General features: G+C 37.7%; 1 protein-coding gene across 1 annotated transcript in view; it reads left to right on the top strand.

The window, feature by feature from the left end:
* The window catches only part of LOC308496833 (spermatogenesis- and oogenesis-specific basic helix-loop-helix-containing protein 2-like), a 116,172-nt gene that overhangs the window by 783 nt on the left and 93,643 nt on the right, over positions 1 to 21,746 (top strand). Inside the window, exons 2-4 of the mRNA XM_081046639.1 lie at positions 877 to 956; positions 12,237 to 12,347; positions 12,435 to 12,475. Coding sequence (XP_080902765.1) covers positions 877 to 956; positions 12,237 to 12,347; positions 12,435 to 12,475 — 232 coding nt within the window. The remainder of the gene's footprint in view (positions 1 to 876; positions 957 to 12,236; positions 12,348 to 12,434; positions 12,476 to 21,746) is intronic.

Raw genomic sequence — 21,746 nt, 5'->3', positions numbered from 1 at the left:
TTTTTCTCCCAGGCTTGAATGCCACGCTATTTTAATTGCTCGGTTAATTCTTGGTCTGGTGCTTATTATAAGGATGCTGAGGACAGGTTCTATATTTCCTGAGGGAATAGAGTATAAGAGCAAGTACTTTAGAGGAATCTTTCATAAATTCAAAAATCCCCAGCTCTTATCACTCAGTAATTATATGACCTTGGGCAAGTTAATGAACCTCTTTAAGCCTCAGCTTTCCTAACTCTAAGATTGGTGTACGAATTGTTTTCATACCTCATGTGGTTATTGCCGGAAGTGAGTAAAATGTATGTAAAGCGCTTAGCATTGGCTTGTGATAAGCATTCAGTGGAAGTTAGCTGCTGCTGTTGTTTTTGTTCTGTGCACTTATTCACTGTAGTATCTTCAGCACTTAGCACAGTACTGTGAACATAACAGGCTTTCAAAATATGCATTGAATAAATGGTTGTGATATTTTGATAATGTGCTATTTAATGATATCCTAAGTAGGTAATCTCTGGAATGCTATTTGCTTTTGTTTTGTTTTTTGGTAGTGTTTCTTTTTTCCTCTGTTTCAGGTTGTCAGTTGTTACTTGTTGCCGTAGCTATTTCTTTCTATAATGATTTGCAGCTCATTTGCTAGGCTTTGAGAAACCTCTTTGGATCATATTTAAGAGTAAATTGTTACCTGGGGGATGTTGAGCTTTAGTGCATGTCCTTCTGGAACTGGATAATCAAAGCCTCCATTTGTCTGATTCCCGATTCTCAACCATGTCTTCAATAAATGATGGTTCAGAATAAATTGTTCCTGAAATAGTGGTGGGTTACTCTGTATTCCTCTCGTGTTATTTTTTAACTGAACTGTAATTAACAAGATATTTTTAATAGGGTTAAGGTACAACTATCAGTACTTGAATTAAGAAACAAGATAGCGGAACTGGAAGCCAAACTCAATACTGACGATGAAGGTATATAAGTAAATATTTTTATATGTGACTTCTGTATAAATACTGTTCATTTTACCAAGATACCTATAGTACATTAAATTACAAATGTGGAATAATAGTACCAAGATTTCAGTATTACTTTTTAGCAGCATTAGTAATAATTTATTATAGTGGCTTATAAAACTGAAGTTTTGGAGTATCAAACCTGTTGTACATATGAGGTTGGACAATTAAGTTCGTGAACTTGTTGCAATGATGTTGCTAACCTTTTTTGATATCAGAGGGATCATTTGTTATGAATTTGTACCAACTGGACAAACAGTTAACCAAGTTTACTATTTGGAAGTGCTGAAAAGTCTGCGTGAAAAAGTTAGGTGACCTGAACTTTTCACCAACAATTCCTGGCTCTTGCATCACAACAAGGCACCAGCTCATACGGCACTGTCTGTGAGGGAGTTTTCAGCCAGTAAACAAATAACTGTATTGGAACACCCTCCCTACTCACCTGATGTGGCCCCCACTGACTTCTTTCTTTACCCAAAGATAAAGGAAATATTGAAAGGAAGGCATTTGGATGACATTCACGCCATCAAGAGTAATACAACAACAGCTCTGATGGCCATTCCAGAAAAAGAGTTCCAAAATTGCTTTGAAGGGTGGACTAGGCACTGGTGTCGGTGCATAGCTTCCCAAGGGGAGTACTTCGAAGGTGACTATAGTGATATTCAGTAATGAGCTATGTAGCACTTTTTCTAGGATGAGTTCGCGAACTTAATTGTCAGACCTTGTACTCTACTTATGAGTTCAAACTGTTCTTCAGTTAGCAAAACTTTTGTTACATGACATCAACATATTAGTTCCTTAGTAAATAATAAAATATAAGTTTTCTATTTAACTCAAGTAATGCCCTTCGTATCTTAATTTCTGGATTTAGGGTATAACTTAAAATTCTTATCTAGGTTTTGGTTATTTGTGTTGGAAGAATGGGAGTGTGAGTGTTGCACACAACACACATCACACATACATACACATGCACATACCCGTGTACTTAAAATTTATAATGTATGTAAGACATTAATTCATTCCACAAATATCGATTGAGACCTTGCCATATGTGAACATTTTGAGTAGAAGACCTTTCTTTTCCCTATTCTAAAGAGGTTCACTGACTATTAGGAGAAAGTCTCAAACTAAAATATGAATATGAGAAGTGACCTAAGTTCTGCATAAGGAGAAATGGAAACTCAAGTAGAGGGGACCTAATACAACTCGAATGAGGGCATACAGACAGCTTTCCAGAGGAGGCAGTACCTGAACTGAATGCTAAGAAACAGTAAGAGTTTATTAGGGTTAGGGTGGTGGGCTTTGGTTCTTAAACCCGTTTATACTTCTCTTTTCTTCTACCGAGGAAGCCAATGAACAAAAAGGATTAGTAGCCATTTAAGAAATAAAAGGGCTATTTCTATAAGTACTCAGTGCTCTGTTAAAGCTTGGTAAGAAAATGCTGTTTTGTTCCAAGGCTGAAGGAGCTTCCTTCCTATGTCTCCATGTCTGTATCTTAGATATACTTGGCTCTGTGGGGGCAGACTGTGAGTACACTTACCCAGTAGTTGCATTGGCACAGATAGCTGGAATTTCCTCATCTATCTGGTTACTGACTAAACAGGTCATGCTCACAGAGACACATGCAATGCAATAAATATGCCCACTAGTAAAATGTAAGCCCAGAAGGCTTATTATCAACAGTTCTTGTCATGCAGAGGAGCTGGTAATGGATATAAAGAGGAAAGGTAAACGGTAGGTGAGGAAGTTCTTTCCTCAGTGAGCTGACACTAAAGCCTAAGGCCAAGGGCAGAAACATTTACCCCTTTCTTAAATTTAACTAAGGCCAAGAACTGTGTGAGGTGAGGTTATTACTATTATCCCCATTTAGGGAAAAATGAAGTTCAGGAATTTAAATAACTTGCTACGGTCATATAGCCAGGGAGTGGCAGAGCCATGATTGCACCCTTAGCTACTATCTACCACTCCTACTATCACCACATCAACACTCAACAGTTCTGGTTTTCTACTGCTGCACAGTAAACCACTCTATCATTTAGGGGCTCAAAATAACACATTTTCTGTGGATTGACTGGGTTTACCTGGGAGGTTTTTAATTGGGTTTTCTCATGTGATTGCAGTCAGATGTTGTCTCGGTCTTAGTCACCTGAAGGTTCAGCTGGGCTAGACATTCCGGGATGCCTCTCACTCATCCTGTTGGCATCTGACACTGCTGCTGGGTGGGAGCCCCTCTGGGACTGCCCGCCAGAGTGCCTCCACATAGCTCTTGTAGCTTTTGCTTCTCACAGCATGGTGCTTGGCTCCTAAGAGGATGTAAGCCATGAATAAGCATTCTGAAAGACATCAGTGACAGAAACTGCCAGGCCACTGAAGGGCTACTGCCAGCACTGGTGCAGTGTCATTTCTACTCAATTCCATTGGTCAAAACAGTCACAAATTCAAGGGGATGGGGAAGTAAACAATGCTTGTGACGGTTACATTACATGTCAAATGGGATATATTATTGCAGTCATCTTCGGAAAACACATCTCCCACAGGGAGTATGAAACAATGTCATTTGAGGAGAATTCTTAGGTAATTGATAAAGAAGGAACATAAGTGATAGGAGATGAGATGAAGGTTTATGAAGAAGACAAATGGAGAATAGTCTTTAATATGATGCTAATGAATTTATATTTATCTGGAAGGCAATGGGGTGATATTAAAGGAGTTGTCAAATAAATTTATTATTTTAACATTACACGTGCACAAGTGACAACTATAGAAATTTCCACCCTCTAATCTCTGCCACCTCTCTCCCCATTCTCACTCTCAGCTAATAAGCGTACTTTCCTCTTTCAAAGAGAAAAGGGAAGCAATCAGAAGAGGAGAGCCATATGTTTCCACCAAGAAAGCTACGCACTTATCTGCATCTTTCTCATCCTTTTTCTTTCCTCCTGTCCTTGCGCATGGTCTGCCCTTACTCTTATCTGAGGTCAATCCCTCCACTTGTGTGATAGAGCTCCTCTCCTCTCCCCGACTCAAGGATTTATCACTCCAGCAATCATCTTCTCTCTTTCCTGCCACCATCTGTTTTCCCTGCTCCACTGGTCATTCCCAACAGCATACAAACACGCTGAACTTATTTTATCTAAAAAACATGACAAACCTCATTTGCCCACATTTCCCTTTCCATTACCCCCTTTCATTGCTCCATGTACAGCAAAACTCTTCAAAAGAGTGGTGCTCTATTTCCACTCTTACCTGCTTATTCTTATGTAATGTGTTTGGATTAATTGTAACTGGATTAATTTTTAGGTGAAACAGCGAACACAACCAGATCCAAAGGGCTTCACATTCCCATAGTGGCCTCTTGAAGCCCTTTAGGATTCAAAGAAAACTATATACAGAAAAAGTGATTTATGTTTTAATGAAATCTGAATTTCATCATCTTAAAGCTCAGGGACAAGACAAAGAGCTGGAAAGAAGATGTTCAGGTGACTTTTTTTTCCAAAACTGAAAAGAGTCAGTATTTGTGTAGAGCTTTCAGTGCACTTTTAAAAATTGAAACCTCACAACTACCCTTTGAAAAAAGTATTACCTCATTCTACAGATGGAAAAACTGAGACCATGGACTCTAAATGTCTCTGTCAAGGCTACCGAGTTGGTGAGGGAATTTGAATACAGGTATTCTAGCATCAAATCTCACACTCTTAGCTTCTTCTTCTTTCCAGCTCTTAAGATTCTCTCTCTCTCTCTCTCTCTCTCTCTCTCTCTCTCTCTCTCTCTCTCTCAGTAGAACCTTGATTTACTGAGATTCCATGACATTTGCTCATCTAGGAATAGAAATGGGTAGGATTTGCCCAGCACAAGCGTGACTGTCTCATTCTTTCTTGACTCCTCCCAATCAGACATTTTGCCTGTAATCAACTGAAACTGCTCTGCTCTTTTGTCAAGGTCACCAGTAACATCCAATTTGCTAAATCCAATGTCAACACTCAGTCCGTATCTTACCTATCAGCAATATTGCCACAACCGATCACCCTCGTCCTTGAAACCCTTTGCTCACTTGGCTTCCGGGACACTACACTCTCTTGGTTTCTTTCGTACCTATTGGGCACTCTTCATTTCTCTTCATCATCATGATTTCTGAAAACTTGTTCTTCAAGCCATGCACCCAGTTCTTAAGTGATCTTCTCTGGCCATATGGTATTAAATACGACTGTACACTGGCAACACACAAATTTACACCTTCATCTTGGACCTCTCCTTTGAACTCTTTCGAGCCTTCATTTATAGGCTGATTTCTATCCCTAAACTTCTTTGGCTATTAAGTAATAGATTAATAGATAAAATATGTTTTAAAAACTCAGTAAATGCTAAGGAATGTTTTGATAAAATTCAATTAGTCTTCCTTGTTTTAAAACAAAAAAATAGTTTTATTTATCTCAAACTGGCATATACTTAATGATGAAACATTGGAGGTATTTCCATTCCTGGGAAAGAAAAGATGCCTGCTGCCACCATTTAAACTTAATGTTTTGACAGTTCCAGTGTTAAGCAATAATATATGAAACAGAAACATGAGTCATAGCTCTAGACAGGAAGAGATACAATTATTATAATTTTCAACCTCTAAAATTTGATATGCAGAAACATCCAGAGGACTGATTGAAAAACTAATATACTAGTAAAGAATTAGAAAATCGGTGGATATAGTAATGGATGAAATGTTTGTTTTTTAAAAACTCCAAACACTAGCAATAACAAGTTAGAAAATAGGGTTTTTAAATGATCCCATCCACAATTCCAGCCCTAAGCCATAAAATATCTGACAATATCCTTGATAGGCAGAACATATGCAAAGAGATAACAGAAGACCATGACTACTGTGTTTCCCCGAAAATAAGACCTAGCCGGACCATCAGCTCTAATGCGTCTTTTGGAACAAAAATTAATATAATATATTAAAATAAGACCAGGTCTTATATAATACAGTATAAGACCAGGTATAATATAATATAATATACTAATATAATATAATACAATAATATAATATAATATAATACAATATAATATAATATACTGGGTCTTATTTTAATATTAGACAGGGTATTTATAATCTAATCTAATATAATAATATAAAATACTGGGTCTTATATTAATTTTTGCTCCAAAAGACGCATTAGAGCTGATGATCCGGCTAGGTCTTATTTTCAGGGAAACCCGGTATAAGGGAGTAATAACAGTTCAGCCAGAATTCTTACTTTATTCAATCTATGAGATTTCATACTGGAGAGAAACACTAGAATAAAATGAAATTGGGAAAGTTTGCTGCCTTAGCACATGTCTTTCTGAGCTTCTGAATATCTTTATCAGTGGTTGACACACATAACACCAAAAACTCACTGTGAGCCTTCTTATAAAGTTAATGAGCTAAACATTGCTTACTAAATGTCAGGAAATTTCTGCTGTAGAGACGCCATGTGAATTAATGAATATGTAACAGCCTCAGCTGTGCTCAAGTCCCTGTGCTTCTGAAAACCTGTGCTGGAGAGGAAAAATTGCCAGAAGTTAGTCTGTGTAAAGAACCCAGGACTTAGAATCAGAGAGCCCCAGGGTTTAAAACACAGCTGTGGAACTTAAATGTGTAACTTGAAGAAAGTTACTTAAAGCCTTCTTGGTCTCATTTCTCTATCGGTAAATTGGTGAAAAAAAATACATTAGCCATAGAATTGTTTGACGAATAAATATGCAATGTGTAGCGATTCTTACCATCTTCATTATTAAGATTTTTATCACAAGAGGGACATATACTTTTCCTATATGGGAGAACCAGATATTATAAATACGCTCATTCTCATCCAGTTAATTTATTGATATGTAATTCTTATTGAACTACACAGATTTTTTTCTTAATTTGAATAATTTATTCTAAAGTTAACTGGTTGAATAAATAGAGATAACTGATAAAAAATTGCTGGGGGGAGGGACTCCTACAAGATACACCTAATGCAGCTACAGTTATTAAAATTGGAAACAAATCAATACAACAGGATAGCTAGTGTACTGGGTTGCACATGTGTACTGGTTTGTGCATAGACATGCACATACATGTCTATGGTACTTCCATAACAAAGTACCATAGACATGTATTTTCTCACTGTTCTGGAGGCTAGAAGTCCAAGATTAAGGTGTTGGAAGTGTTGGTTTTTCCAAGGCTTCTCTCCTTGGCATGTAGATGGCTGTCTTCCTCCTGTGTCTTCACATGTCTGTACCTGTTTGTGTCCTAATCTCTTCTTACACGGAGATGTTGCATTAGGGCCACCATATGATCTGATTTTACCTTAATTACCCCTTTAAATGCCCTTTCTCTAAACGTAGTCACATTCGGAGTACTAGGGACTCTGGAGTACTAGGACTTCAACATGTGAATTTGGGGGACACAATTCAGCCCATCACAGATGGAATAGAAACAGATTCTAGTTTATTAAAACCATATTATAATGCTGTGACATTCAGGGCTAGGTTATTGTTATTTTTTTAAACTATCTTTTCTGTTAGTGTGTCATTATATTTTCACTGCATCTATATCCTCTGCAATTCAATTAGAACAACATTGAATTTCCAGTAGATAAATATGAGTAGAATATAAAACAATTCATGAGTATGGAAAAAATATCCACCTTGTTTCTTAGTCAAAAATTTTGAATTGAAATAAATTTTGAATTGAAATAGAATTTGTTACCTATCGAAGAAGTAGAGATTTTTTTTTTCTTAAGTGAAATAGGAACTTTACACATTACTGGTAGCAATGTAATGTTACCCTTTCGGAAAACAATTTTACAGTAAATTTCTTTTTTCCTTATGAAGTCGTCTGAAAATTTGATTGGGGATAACTTTACTCACAAAAGGTACTCTTCGCACCACTGTGTTCTCTTTCTTCTTTTGACACATTTGTTTTTTCATTCATGTTCTCACTGCTTGAATATCCTTTCTCACCTTCTCTGGCTTAGAACAGGTATCATTTCCCCCAAGAAGCATTTCTTGACCTTCTTCAGTCTTGATCTTTCCATCTGTCATTCCCTTCTACCATCTTGCAGATTGGATGTCCTTCTGTTTGTTCCTTAACATCCACTTAACCAAAACTTTTCTCAGGTGCTTTGGCTATATGTCTCCCACCTCCCCTACACTTGTTCTACTGATGGTTGACAGCAGGGACTATGTCTGTTTTATTTTTATATCCGTACAGTGCCACCTATTAGGCATTTTCCTTTCCTTATTAACATTTTCTTACTTTACAGAGTCTTTTCAAATTGACATAACTTTATCATTTGTAATCATTATAGTGAACAACACAATGAAACATGACTGAATTATTAAACTCCATATAGAGTCAAGTTTCAATCAATTCAACTGTGTTCTTTTTCACACTTTAAAATATATATGGTGTTGTTACGTAGAGCTTTGTTTGTTTTGTTTTTGCTAACATTGCTGTCTTTCTGGCCAAAAAAAAAAAAAGAAGAAAAGAAAGAAAAGAAAGAAGAAAAAGAAAAAAATCCATATCTAAAAGATAGGGCAGCGTTCCACCTAATTTTCTCTTACTGTATGAACTTCCCCTTCTAAGGTAAATTCATAAATCTAACTGTGAATCCATAACTTCCAGAATTTTTCAATTTTTGATTTGGGTTTACTTTTCATCATACTGATTCTAGCCAAGATCCTTCTTTGGGATTGCAAAGCAATTTTATTTTTCTTTTAAAAATCCCAGTGCGTGTTTTCTTTTTCTTTTTTCTTTCTTTCTTCTGGTTGGTTTGTTTTTAGAATTACTGCAGGAGCAATGGTTTCATGGAGTTATTGCTCAGGCTGTTTTTCTCCCCAGAGACACAAATGTTTGTTGGATTTTTATACCCATAATCTATAGTTTAAATAATGACATATTGTAAGTGTATCTTAGGCCTTAATAGGTGGGCTGTTGTTTGCCCAAGGTCAAGATTCATTGTTTTTGGTGTCAGGTTTATTGTGGTTCTCTCAATGACAGTACCTCATCTCTTACTTGGGCTGGTTTCAGAGGGCTCTTAACTTCCCTTAGTATCAAGACCACTTCAAAAACTTGCTATTTTTAACAGCCAATCTTATTCCCAGCTGAAAACAATTTAAAATTATTACATTTTAAAGACATGAAGAATGATGGGAAAATTACAAACCTTAGTAATTTTAGTACTTTTGGGGTATCACAGAACACAGTATGGTAGGGAAGGTAAAATGCTATGTACTCCTTTTTAAGAAAAAGAAAATAGTTGATAAGTAGGAAGCTGACTTGAGCTGTAAGATCCAATGCTGTTTTGTGAAGAAAAAAATATTAATCTCATTTCGTGGTCCTCCATTTAAATGGTAAGAAATTAGAAATTCTAACACATGTAAATCAGTAATGGCTGCAGATTTTGGTAAGTTATATAGTCTTTATTTTTATGCAGTTGAATGTTAATTGATTAGTTGTTTAATTAATCACTAGTTAATGAATTGTTAATAATGTACACATTATCTTACCAGGGTTAGGGACGTAACTGGCCTGGGACAAATCAATGATATGGATTTAACTGAAAGCTTTGTCTTGTCTTTTTCTCAGTTCAACAGCAGCAACTGACCAGTTGGGCCCATTATTTAAAGCCTCTTAAGCTTTTTCTAAAGCAGAGTCTCCCGTTCTATGTGTCTCTCATCTCATAGTGAGATCAAGACAGCAGAAAATGCACTCTCAGGTTAATTTTGGCGATGTACAATAATTAGTACAGGTAGGTTAGGTCAGATGTAGGTATGAACTATTTGCAAAGATGTCAAAGGTATTCCAAGTTAACTCTGGAAACCAGTGTCAATGATTACCCATAACCGAGATAGCTTAGGAACAGATTATTGTTCGCTGTAAACTGATTAGTTTGTATTCTTTATTAGAAAGTTGACCTGGAAACTGGAATGAGTTAAGTTTGCTTTCACAGTTGTCTCTTCCTCCACTCGGGGCTCACGTATCCATTAGGCACAGTAGGCGCATTATAAAGGGCCCACGATACATTTACAGGCCCATGAGATGTTTTAATATCTTTTAAAATCAGAAGAAAAAATGAGTCTGACCCAGACAGGACTGTATTCATCTTTATCCCACCCAGGAATAAAATAGAATTTTAAGTATTTTTTTATGGAGGAAGTGGCCCACAAAAGCAAAGATGCCCAGGGCCCAGGAAAGTCCCAATGTGGTCCCAGAGCAACATGACTTTTTTCTTCCCATTTTTTATAGCCACTATTGTTTTGAAATTTTCTTCTTCAATTTGATGGTCCATATGCTTTTTGCTTTGCTCCTTTGTCCTCTATAATCCAGAGCCATCTGTGTACACTCAAGGAATTATACGTTTGTGTTCACCACACTGGAGAATGTGTATATAGACGTCATTACCTTCAAGGCCTTCACTTAGGATTAACATTAATACATCACATCTACTGCTAGGGTTGGCTGCTTTTGATCATCTTTAGGTTAATAGTATTTTAAAGTAAAGGAGGGTCAAACATTTATAAACTATACTCAGATGTGCTAAAAATTAATTGCATTCTTGATTTTTTTGGTAGCTGTTCTCATCTTGTTCTGAAGCCCCCATTCCTATAGTGGGGAAAGGGGTTTGATTACAAAGAGAAACTTTAGCTTGTCAGTTATAAAGATAATTCCATCTATTCGGGCTCCATGGCATCTTTTGGATAAATGACAGTCTCTTAGGGCTTCTCCTTCTGTCTTATTCCCTAAAGCATTTGGATTAATGACGTTCAGCTTCAGATTGGGAGGGTATTCCTGCCCCTCTCTCTGGTAGGCTGCCTTTGCTTCGAGATGAGGGCATACGGAGACCCGTGCAGTGTTGAGGCGGGCAGTTGTGTGTGCTCATACTCTTTCTGCTTAGACTCTGTCATCAATTTTACGTATGTAGGTAGCAGAAATTGCCTCATACACGTAAAGAGTATTTAAGGTTTAGAAACAAGCCAGCTCTTTTTCTCTCTACAAAGCATGACTTTCAAGGCTCCAAAACATTAGCTTTGGGCTTTGAAGCTAGTGAAGACATTTTAGTTTTCGGCTGTGTTCTTCTCCTTGACTAGAGTAATAAGACACATGGGGTTGAGTGACAGAAACCTACTTAAGGGTAAGAAAAGATGCCTGAATAGGTAGCTAAATGTAAGTAATGTTACTTGGCATAGCAGGTAAGAGGATATGCTTTCAAGTCAGATAAAACTGGGTTGAAATCTCGGTTCCCCCATTTATAGCTTTGTCATCTTAAGAATGTTATGTGACATATCTGAGCCTATAAAACAGGTAACTAAGTTTTTAAAAATGAGGATTAAATTAGTTAATATTTGTAAAGTACTGTGTGCTTTACACATAGCAAATTTGTAAGTGGTGGATGTTAAATGGACTTCAGAATTCTTCTGCAAAGGAAAAAAATAATGAACATGACTGTGGGGACAAAGCCCCAAAAAGCAGTTTCTAGGCTCTTGCCCTCAGGTGGAAAGGTGCTGGCTCAGGTAGTAAATGGCCATCAACTGTGATTGGATGGCCATCAGCTGTGGCTAGTTGGCCGTCAGCTGTAACCAGTGAGCCATTGGCCACTAATATAACTGCCGTGGCTACTCTAGCAGAGAAAATGAGGGCTAGCAAGAAGATGGTGGCTGAGCTAGCAAGAGCGGATTGCAGAGAGGCGGATGCCGCCGGTGATAATATAGTGGTGTGACTCCCCTACTTATGGCTCCGTGGGTGTTCCTTTTTGGCCTCACCATATCCTGCGTTCTTATGTGGGGAGCGGGAACTGAGACCCCGCCTGCCGCCCCGCACAACAATGACATTGAATGGAAGCTAATATTGTTTGGGCTTTTACATATGGGTATTTCAAGTTACAAGGAAAGAAACATGTTCTGGATATTCCCTCAGGTAGAATTCCTTATGAGGACACATGAACTAAAGGGAAAAGAGTGGTAGGAAGTGAGAAGACGAGGCGTCATAATAGTCCTAGTGAGGTCTGGTCGCTGGGAGCCTGACTGTGAGGCTAGCTTCTGCAGTCTGAAGGATCCTAGCTAACAGAAATACATGTTAAAAACTGGTTTGCTGTCGTTCGTCTGTATTGCTAGTAAAGTCAAGTATAGTAACAGAGCAACATTGAGGTGATTAATATTATTTTAGTGAACAAATGGGATTTGGTGAGGTGATCTTGGTTTCCCCCTGTTTTCACCCAGGTGGTGAATGGAAAACTCGTTATGAGATTCAACTTGAACTGAATGGTCAACTAGAAAAGCAAATTGTTTCTCTTAAAGAGAAAATAGAAAAAATCCGCGGAAATCCTTCAGGTAAACACAGAAAGTATATGGATTATATGTTTCCTAAGTTGAGTTAAAACTGATAAAATATCAATGCTCATATTTGTTTTATTGTAGATAGACTGTCTTCCATTCGTGTCTATGAACGAATGCCAGTGGTGAGTAAATGATGGTTAAATAAAAAGAATAATTGAAGGAAATTATGGACACCCCCTGCGTTACCCAGTTTCCAAGCAAAAGTTTAAAGACTGTGGCAAGGTCCAAATAAAATATTTTGTTCACTGGAGTTCCTAGAATGCGAGGCATTCTATAAAAAGGACTTTCTTCAGCTTATTACCCCCTTATAAAGCCGGGCCAGGATTCTGTTGCAGGTACTAACAAAATGAAATACAAAGAATATCAATGGTCGGACTGGGTGGAAACCTGAGTGCTTCTCTTCCTTGCCGCCTAAAAGAGCCTCTCTAATACAGAAGTACCTATCTTATATATATCTCAAGACATTTCTGTTCTAGTCCCTCTGGAATATACAGGCACGTGTACACATACACACACACACACACACATTTACATACACACACGCACACACACACATGTACAAACTGTACAAAATCCAATAACAGAGAACCCATAAAATTACCCTATAATGTGAAACCTCATTGGACTGGTCCACCTACTTTTTCTTTTGGTTACCCTAGTGACATCTTTTCTCCTTTGAGAGTTAATTATAATCCCTGATAAATTACTTAAATTTGTATGTGTTACACTTTTTCAAAGCACATTCATTTGGTTTTCATTCATTCAAATATTTATTTTTTAAAATGTAGAGAAGGCCCAAAGCATGATTTACACTAGGTCCAGAGCATGCTTAGAAAGAGCTTTTTCCTCAGAATTCTTGCTGAATTTTTATTCTGAATACTAAGAACAACATGGAAATCATATAAAAAAAAATCAAGGGTAATTTATATGAAAATGAACATACAATATTCAGCTAAATTGGACTTAACATTACACTAATAATAATAGTAATTTGACCTTAATTAAGCATGTATTATATGCAAATTTTATGTAATTTGTCATGCAACAACTCTATGAGATAAAATTTAATATTATTCCCTTTAATACGTGTGACACTAAGCTTAAAGAAATTAAGTGATTTGCTCAGGATCACACAACCTGGAAATGTGGAGCCAGATTCCCTCCATCTAAAAAAATCTGTGCCCACTTAACTACACAGTGCTATAACAATACATAGGCCTTCTGTCCTGCTTATCAGAAATAACAGGGTTTTTAAAAAGATTTTTATTAAAAATATAGTTAATATACAACATATTAGTTTTAGGGGTACACCATAGTTATTCAACATCTCATATACCTAAAGAAGTGATCACCATAAGTCCAGAGACCATCTGACAATGTACCAAGCTATCACATTATTGAAGATATTCCCCATGCTGTACATTACATCCCCATGACTTACTTGTTTTATACCTGGAAATTTGGACCTTTATTTCCCTTCACCACTCCTCCCCTTTAAAATTTTTCAATTACAATTGACATTCAATATTAGTTTATATTAATTTGATGTGGACAGTGTACTGGTTAGACATTTATATAATTTAAGAAGTGATCCCCCTGACTAATGTAGTACCCACCTGGCATTATACATAGTTATTACCATATCATTGACTATATTCCCTGTGCTTTACTTTATATCCCCATGGCTGTTTTGTCACTACCAATCTGTACTTCTTAATCCTTTCATTTTTTCACCCTACCCCCAAACCCCCTCCCACCTATCACCCTGATAAATCTAGTACCCATCTGACACCAAACATAGTTATTACAGTATTATTGACTATATTTCTTATGCTACTGTGTTTCCCCGAAAATAAGATCTAGCTGGACCATCAGCTCTTACGCGTCTTTTGGAGCAAAAGTTAATACGGTATTATATTAATTTTTGCTCCAAAAGACGCGTTAGAGCTGATGGTCCGGCTAGATCTTATTTTTGGGGAAACACGGTATACCCTACATCCTCATAACTACTTTTTAACACCAATTTGTACTTCTTAATCCCTTCTCGTTTGTTTTACCCACACCCCCAACCCCCCTTGCATCTGGCAACCATCAAAATGTTTTTCTTATCTATCAATTTGTCTCTGTTCTTTTTGTTTGTTTTGTTCTTTAGATTCCACATATAAGTGAAATCACATTGCATCTGTCTTTCTCTGTCTGATATACTCCACTCAGCACAATACGCTCCAGGTTCATCCATCCTGCCACAGATGACAAGAATCCATTCCCTTCCATGGCTGAGCAACATTTCATTGTATATATGTACCACCTTCTCCTTATTCATTCTTCTATTCATGGACACCCAGGCTGCCTCCACATCTTGGCCACTGTAAACAATGCTGCAATGAACATATGGATGTACACGTCCTCTTGAAGTAGTGTTTTAGGTTTCTTCAGATAAATACCCAGACGTGTGATTACTGGGTCCTTTTTGTCCCTTGTCGTAACCTTTGTTTTAAAGACTATTTAGTCTGGCATAAATATTGCTGCGACATATTTCTTTTTTTTTCATTTCTATTTTCTTCAAATAACTTTTTCCATTCCTTTACTATCCATCTGTGCGTGTCTTCCAATCTGAAGTGAGTCTTTTATGGGCAGCATGTGGAAAGGTTTTGTTTTCTTATCCATTCAACCACCTCTAGAGGTCTTTTGATTGGAGCATTTAATTCATTTATATTGAAAATAATTGTTGACAGATATATAGCTATTGCCATTTATTATTCATAATTTTGTGTTTTTTTAGGTTTTTTTTTTTTTTTTTCTTAAAGAAGCCCCTCTAACATTCCTTGTAATACTGGTTTGGTGATGATGAACTCCTTTAGTTTTTTCTTGACTGGGAAGCTCTTTATCTGTCCTTTGATTTTAAATGATAGCCTTGCTGGGTAGAGTACCCTTAGTTGTAGGTTTTGGCTTTTCATCGTGTTGAATACTTTGTGACAATTCCTTCTGGCCTGCAAAGTTTCTGTTGAGAAATCATTTGACAATTTTACGGGAGGTCATTTGTAGTTAACGGTTTTTCTCTTGCTGCTTTTAAGATTCTTTGTCTCTAACCTTTGGCATTTTAATTATGATGTGTCTTGGTGTTGGTCTGTTTGGGTTCATTTTGTTTAGGACTCTCTGTGCTTCCTGGGCTTGAATGTCTATTTCCTTTGCCAGGTTAGGACAGGTTTCTCTTATTATTTCTTCAAATACGTTCTCAACCCCTTGCTTTCTCTCTTCTCCTTCTGGTACCCCTATGATGCAAATGTTGTTATGCTTGATGTTGTCCCAGAGATCTCTGAAACGATCCTCATTTTTTTTTTTTTTGGATTGATTTTCTTTTTGCTGTTCTGATTGAGTGTTTTCTGCTACCTTGTCTTCCAAATTGCTGATTCCATCTTCTGCTTCATCTAGCTGCTGGTGATTACGTCTAGTGCATTTTCATTTTCAGTTATTGTATTCTTCACTTCTGACTGGTTCTTTTTTATGGTTTCCATGTTCTTTTCTATGCTAGTTACCTCTCTGTTGAAGTTTCACTATGTTACTTGTGCATTCTTATAACCATTGTATTTAAACTATCTCTGGTAGGTCACTTGCCTCCATTTTGTTTAGTTCTTTTTCTGGAGTTTTTTCCTGTTCTTTCATTTGGGGCGTATTCTTTGTTTCCTCTTTTTGGCTGCCTCTCTGATTATTTATATGAGTGTGTATATGTATTAAGTAGGTCTGCTATGTCTCCCAGTCTTGGTCGTGTGGTCTTATGTAGTAGGTGCCCTGTGGGGCCCAGTGGCACAGTCTCCCTGGTCACCTGGTCTGGGTGCTCCAGGAGTGTGCTTTGTCTGCGTTATGTGTGCCCTCCTATTATAATTAAGCCTTGGTTGCTATTGGCATGTCATTGGGTAGAATTGGTCCTCAGGCTGATTGGCTGTGGGGTTTGGCTACATGTGTAGCTTATGGGCTGCTGTGCAGGGGGCTTACTCCACTGAGTGGGATTTGTCCCGGTGGGCTCTGGTGCCTGCTGAGACTGCCTTTTCTGTATGCTGCTTGTAAGCCTAATTGGACAGTGCTCTGCAGTGATCTGAAGCCAACCTCCAAGTATGTTGGTCTGGGGCCTCTTGGGAGGGGCTGCAGTGAGGCCCAGGTCACCCACTGCCTGTGACTGGCTGGGGGACTACCTGGTAGGAGCTATAAAGTTATCTTAAGTTTTTCACTGCCTGTGCTAAGGTTGGAGGCAGTATGAGAGGATACACTGAGAACTGAGGATGGCTACCACCAGTACAGGCCTGCAGTAATTCCGCAAAAAGCCAGTAGACCCCAAGGCCTCCTGTCACCTGCTGGCTCCCTTAAGGTTCAGCCACTAATAAAGGCTCATGTGGTACGAAAGTTGGGTGAGGCAGTCTCAGGGAGTCACTAGAGTGGGAAGAACTGTGGTCACCAGGTTAATGTAGACTCTGGTTTCATGCTAGTTTTGAGCCTAAAGTTACTCAGCCTAAGTCTCAGAGTACACTGTGGCCATATGCTGCCTGCCTGCGGCCTGTGGACTCTGATCATTTTCCAAGAAAGAGTGAAATGTAAGTGGGGCAAGCTGCTATTTAGAAAGAGCCTCAGGTGTTGGGGGAGTTGGGTAGGGTGGGTTCCCCATGAGTCAGCATTTTGGAGCAACAGAGCTCACCAGGCCAATCAGATTCAGATTTGGCCAGAAGGGGAGGACTCAATATAGGAAAGATGGCATCCACTTGCTGGCTGCATGGGAGAAGAACCTCACACAGGAAAAACTGTGACTGTCCTCTAGTGCTTCCCTGAAGCCACACACCTCACATGCCTCCCTATATGCCTCTGATGCCCCCCAAGTCACCGTCCATCTGCCAGAGCCCAGGGTAAGTGCCTCCAGGTGAAAGATTCTTGCATGGGCCAGTTAAGAGGATATCTGGGTTTCTGAAGCCTTTCGTCTCACCTGGATGGTCAGAATTCCCACTCTTTTTCACAGCCAGTGTTGTGGGGGCTCCTCTTCCTGTAACTTGTACTCCGGGCTGGGGAGCCTGGTGTGGGGCTGGGGTCCTTTGCTCCTCTGGGGAGGACCTCCTTTGCCAAGACACCCTCCTGATTCTCAACTGCCACAAAGGGTTTGGGGCCAGCCCATTTCACATCTCTGCCCCTTCTACAAGTCTTGATGTGGCTTCTTCTTTATATCCTTTGTTATAAAACTTTTGTTTAGTCAGACTTCAGATGGTCCTCCAGGGTGATCATTTATAGTTCAGTTGTAATTTCAATGTGTTCATGGAAGGAAGCAGGCACAGTGTTTATATACTCATCCACCTTAGATTTCTCTGAAAGAGAATTCAATTACAGGTTTTTTAATAGCTATAGGTTTTTTATTCCTGTACATTGCTATATTCACAGAGATTCTGAGGACCGGAGCATTTATTGCTCTTTGATTAACTGCAAAGCTTCTTGTATTTTTTTTAATAACAGATTGGGGGAGAAAGAAACTTTTTACACACCTCTCTGTTATTTTCAACCCAGATATACTCTTATTTATATCTTGGGAAGTCAGGAAAATAATATTTGTTTTGCTTTTTTGGAAAATTGGTAACGTTTTTTGCCCTCTTGCATGGAGCCATATCTCCATCTTGTGGTATTTCAAAATTGCTGCAAGCTATTTTAAGCTTAATATTTCTTAGCTATAGGTAGAATTTTAATAGAACCTATAGAGTATAAACTATCAAATACTATTTACAGAATATACAATTTCTGGATACTTGATTCTTGATAACCCATCCCCAGTCCAACTCAGGAAATGGGGTATCTGGCTTCATGAAGGGTAGCGACAAGTGCTGGTGTAATATGGTGAAATACTTCATAGCACATCTAAGAAACATTCAATCAGTTTTCTGACTGCTACCTTAGACTCTGTAACATATTCATGTTACATAAAATGCATTTATTTCTCTTGATGAGTTTGTGTTATTCTCAAAGAAAATGTGGTTCTCTAAGAGGCTTCAATCTGGTGGCAGAGAGTTATATTTCTCTTTAGTAAAAGACTAAAGATATGTAAGAAGAGCTAAGAGTGGGGCCACATGCCCAGCAGAGAGGAATGATGATAAAAGTCCAGGCTGTTAAGGAGCCGGTCCTGTCCATCATCTGGGTGGGAGTCCTGCATAACGACTTGGGTTTTCTTACACAGTGGGATCCAGGAGGTTTTGTTGGAATACAGGGATTACGAACCTAGCCAGGGAACTGGTGATGGAAGTAGCCAACTACTAAGTAAAAAGCACTGGGTTCCAAGAATCCTATAACCATCCAGTAAAGAAATCTGTCTTATCCAAGGACCATAGATATAAGTCATATTCTTTATATTAAAACTATATTTGTGAAATTCAGACATGTACTGTTTGTATAATACAAACATTTTTTTGTTTTCTATTAGTTTGATAATTAGAGAAAATGACTTATATTAGTTGTCTTTAAGGGGTAGAGTATGAATTCAAACACTTTGTAAATGTACCTTGTAGATTGTTGAGTCTTTAGCAGTAACCTATACACACATACTTAAGAAATGGATGTCAGTTCATTTGAATACTGATTTTGAGTAACTTCACACTGCAGGTTTGCTTATGGGCCACAAAAGGGATAAATAACTAGGTTTTGGATGTGTAATTTTTAAAAATCTTATCATTTGAAAAAATATTAAATGTTAAATCAGTTATTTTCAAACAGGATCACTAAAGCGAACTTAATTTTAATATTTTAAAAAGAGAGTGGTGTACTAGTCCTTGTTCTGACAGACTAGCTTCAAGCCCTCAGCCTTTTTGAAGATTTATTTTCTCATTTTAAGGTAATAGAGATTAGATACTCTTTAAAGTGACTTTCAGTGGTGTAATTTGTTAAAACTTAATTTTGGCAAGCTATATCAGTTAAAGGCTGCATTTGGCTGCATGTAAGACAAAGAAGACTGGAGATGTGAAATAAGGTGTTTTTTGTTTCATTTTGTTTCTTTGTCACATGACAGGAAGTGTTAGAGGTATGTAGTCCAGGGTTGGTACAGTGGTTTTCTAATGCCTTTAGGAACCCAGGCTCCTCCTGACTTTCCCCTCTGCCATTCTTTAAATTGTGACTTTTGTCTCCATGCTCACAAGAAGGCTGCTTCACCTTCTCACCTGCTTCTCACTAAAAGAAGAAGTAGGTGAAGGGTAAAAGGCAAATGTGAGGGCCAGCCAAGGCAGCTTCCTTTCAAGGAACTTTCTAACACGTTGCTCCATGCTGTCTACCTCTCCTTGGTTAGAGCTGTCTCACATGACCACCTGTTATTTGCAAAGATGACGGGGAATATGGTGTTTTACTGAGCATAGTAGGAAGGAGGGCAGAATGGATATTGGGCATGTAATTAGCTATATCTGCCACACAATGTCATTTAAAATTAATGCCATTTAATTTTAAAGTAATATCTATTCATTTAATATTATTTGGAAAGGAAAAGACAAAGAAAAATATTACTAAATCAAACATACCTACTGCTTATTTATTATTTTTAGTAATTTTATACACATATAAATTGATTAAAAAATAATTCAATAAATAAATTAGCCAAAAAAAGGGAACAAGAAAGGACAGCATTATATGTATATAATTTTCACCTTATTTCATGGACAATTTTGTGTCCTATACTAATCATGGATAATTAGTTATTTCTTATGTTTTGTTCATGTACATTTTTTTTTTTTTTTACATTTTTTTTTGCCTTTTTGTGTGTGTGTGTGTATGTGTGTGTTGAGAGCCCACTGGCCCATGTGGGAATCGAACCGGCAGCCTTCGGAGCTAGGAGCATGGAGCTCTAACCACCTGAGCAACCGGGCCGGCCCTGTTCATGTACATTTTTAAAGGCTACATTCTATTCCGTTGCATTGGATTATTAATGTTCACAATTATTTTTCCCTATAGTTGAGTATTTTAAGTTTTTGCTGGTTTTAATTTTGAATGAAACAAAATCCACAGAGGCTAATATGGTAAATAATATGTTCTAGTATTAGCAAATCTTCAGATTTTTGTCACTTTTTGATTTCAAATGTTTTAATGAAAATAATTTATAGATAGAGTTGAGGTCCTTTTTTTGTTGTTTGTCTCCCTGTTTCCTTCCCTCTGTTTCTTCTTTATAGGCAAGTATTATCATGGATTTGGTATATGTCATTCCAGTTTATTTTAAAATACTTTTCTACATATATTATGTCTAAAAATGCATATAAAATATCATTGTACATATAATTCTTCTATTTTTTTATTTTGTCCATATTAATATATAAAGATCTAGTAAATTTTGTCTGCTGTATAGTATTCTGTTATGTGAGGTCGGAAAATTAAGTTCTCGAGCTCATCCTAGAAAAAGTGCTACATACCTCATTGCTGAATATCACTACGGTCACCTTCAAAGTACTCCCCTTGAGAAGCTATGCACCAACACCAGTGCCTAGTTCTCCCTTCGAAGCAATTTTAAAAGCCTTTTTCTGGAATGGCCATCAGAGCTGTTGTCATATTATCCTTGATGTCCTGAATGTCATCAAAATATCTTCCTTTCAATATTTCCTTTATCTTCAGGTAAGGAAAGAAGTCAGTGGGGGCCAGATCAGGTGAGTAGTGAGGGTGTTCCAATACAGTTATTTAATTACTGGCTAAAAACTCCCTCACAGACAGTGCTGTGTGAGCTGGTACATTGATGTCCTGATGAAAGAACCATGAATTTTTGGCAAAAAGTTCAGGTCGTCTAACTTTTTCACGCAGCCTTTTCAGTAGTTCCGAATAGTAAACTTGGCTAACTGTTTGTCCAGTTGGTACAAATTCATAATGAATAATCCCTCTGATATCAAGAAAGGTTAGCAACATCATTGCAACAAGTTCACGAACTTAATTGTCAGATCATGTATGGATACATCCTTATTTATTTTATACCCCTACACTGAGAATTTTTCTAAAAATCTCACAATGGCAAACTTCCACAGTGAACATCCATATACATTTCTCTTGGAACAGAGTTCTTCTAAGGTTGGCTAACTTAACGAAGGTAGGACAATTAAGTTCACGAATGTGAACTTAAGTTCACGTACCTATAGAGAGCTAGATAGCAAATATTTTTGGCTTTGTAGGCCATTTGATCTCTGTTGCAGTTAGTCAGCTGTGCTGTTGTAATGCAAACAGAACCACAGACAACATGTAAACAAATAGATGGGGCTGTAGTCTAGCAAATCTTTGTTTACCAAAAGAGGCCACAGCAGATTTGGTCTTTAGGCTGTAGTTTCCTGACCCTGGCTTTAAACTTTGGTAGGTAACAGAACTACGTAAGGGGACTTCATACAAACATAAGAGCCAGACTGTCCTTTATCCAGTTTG

The sequence above is a fragment of the Rhinolophus hipposideros genome, assembly GCF_964194185.1.
Source record: "Rhinolophus hipposideros genome assembly, chromosome: 4".
NCBI classification, from domain to species: domain Eukaryota; kingdom Metazoa; phylum Chordata; class Mammalia; order Chiroptera; family Rhinolophidae; genus Rhinolophus; species Rhinolophus hipposideros.
The sequence above is the reverse complement of the archived record's forward strand: the minus strand, read 5'-3'. Positions and strand labels throughout refer to the sequence as shown.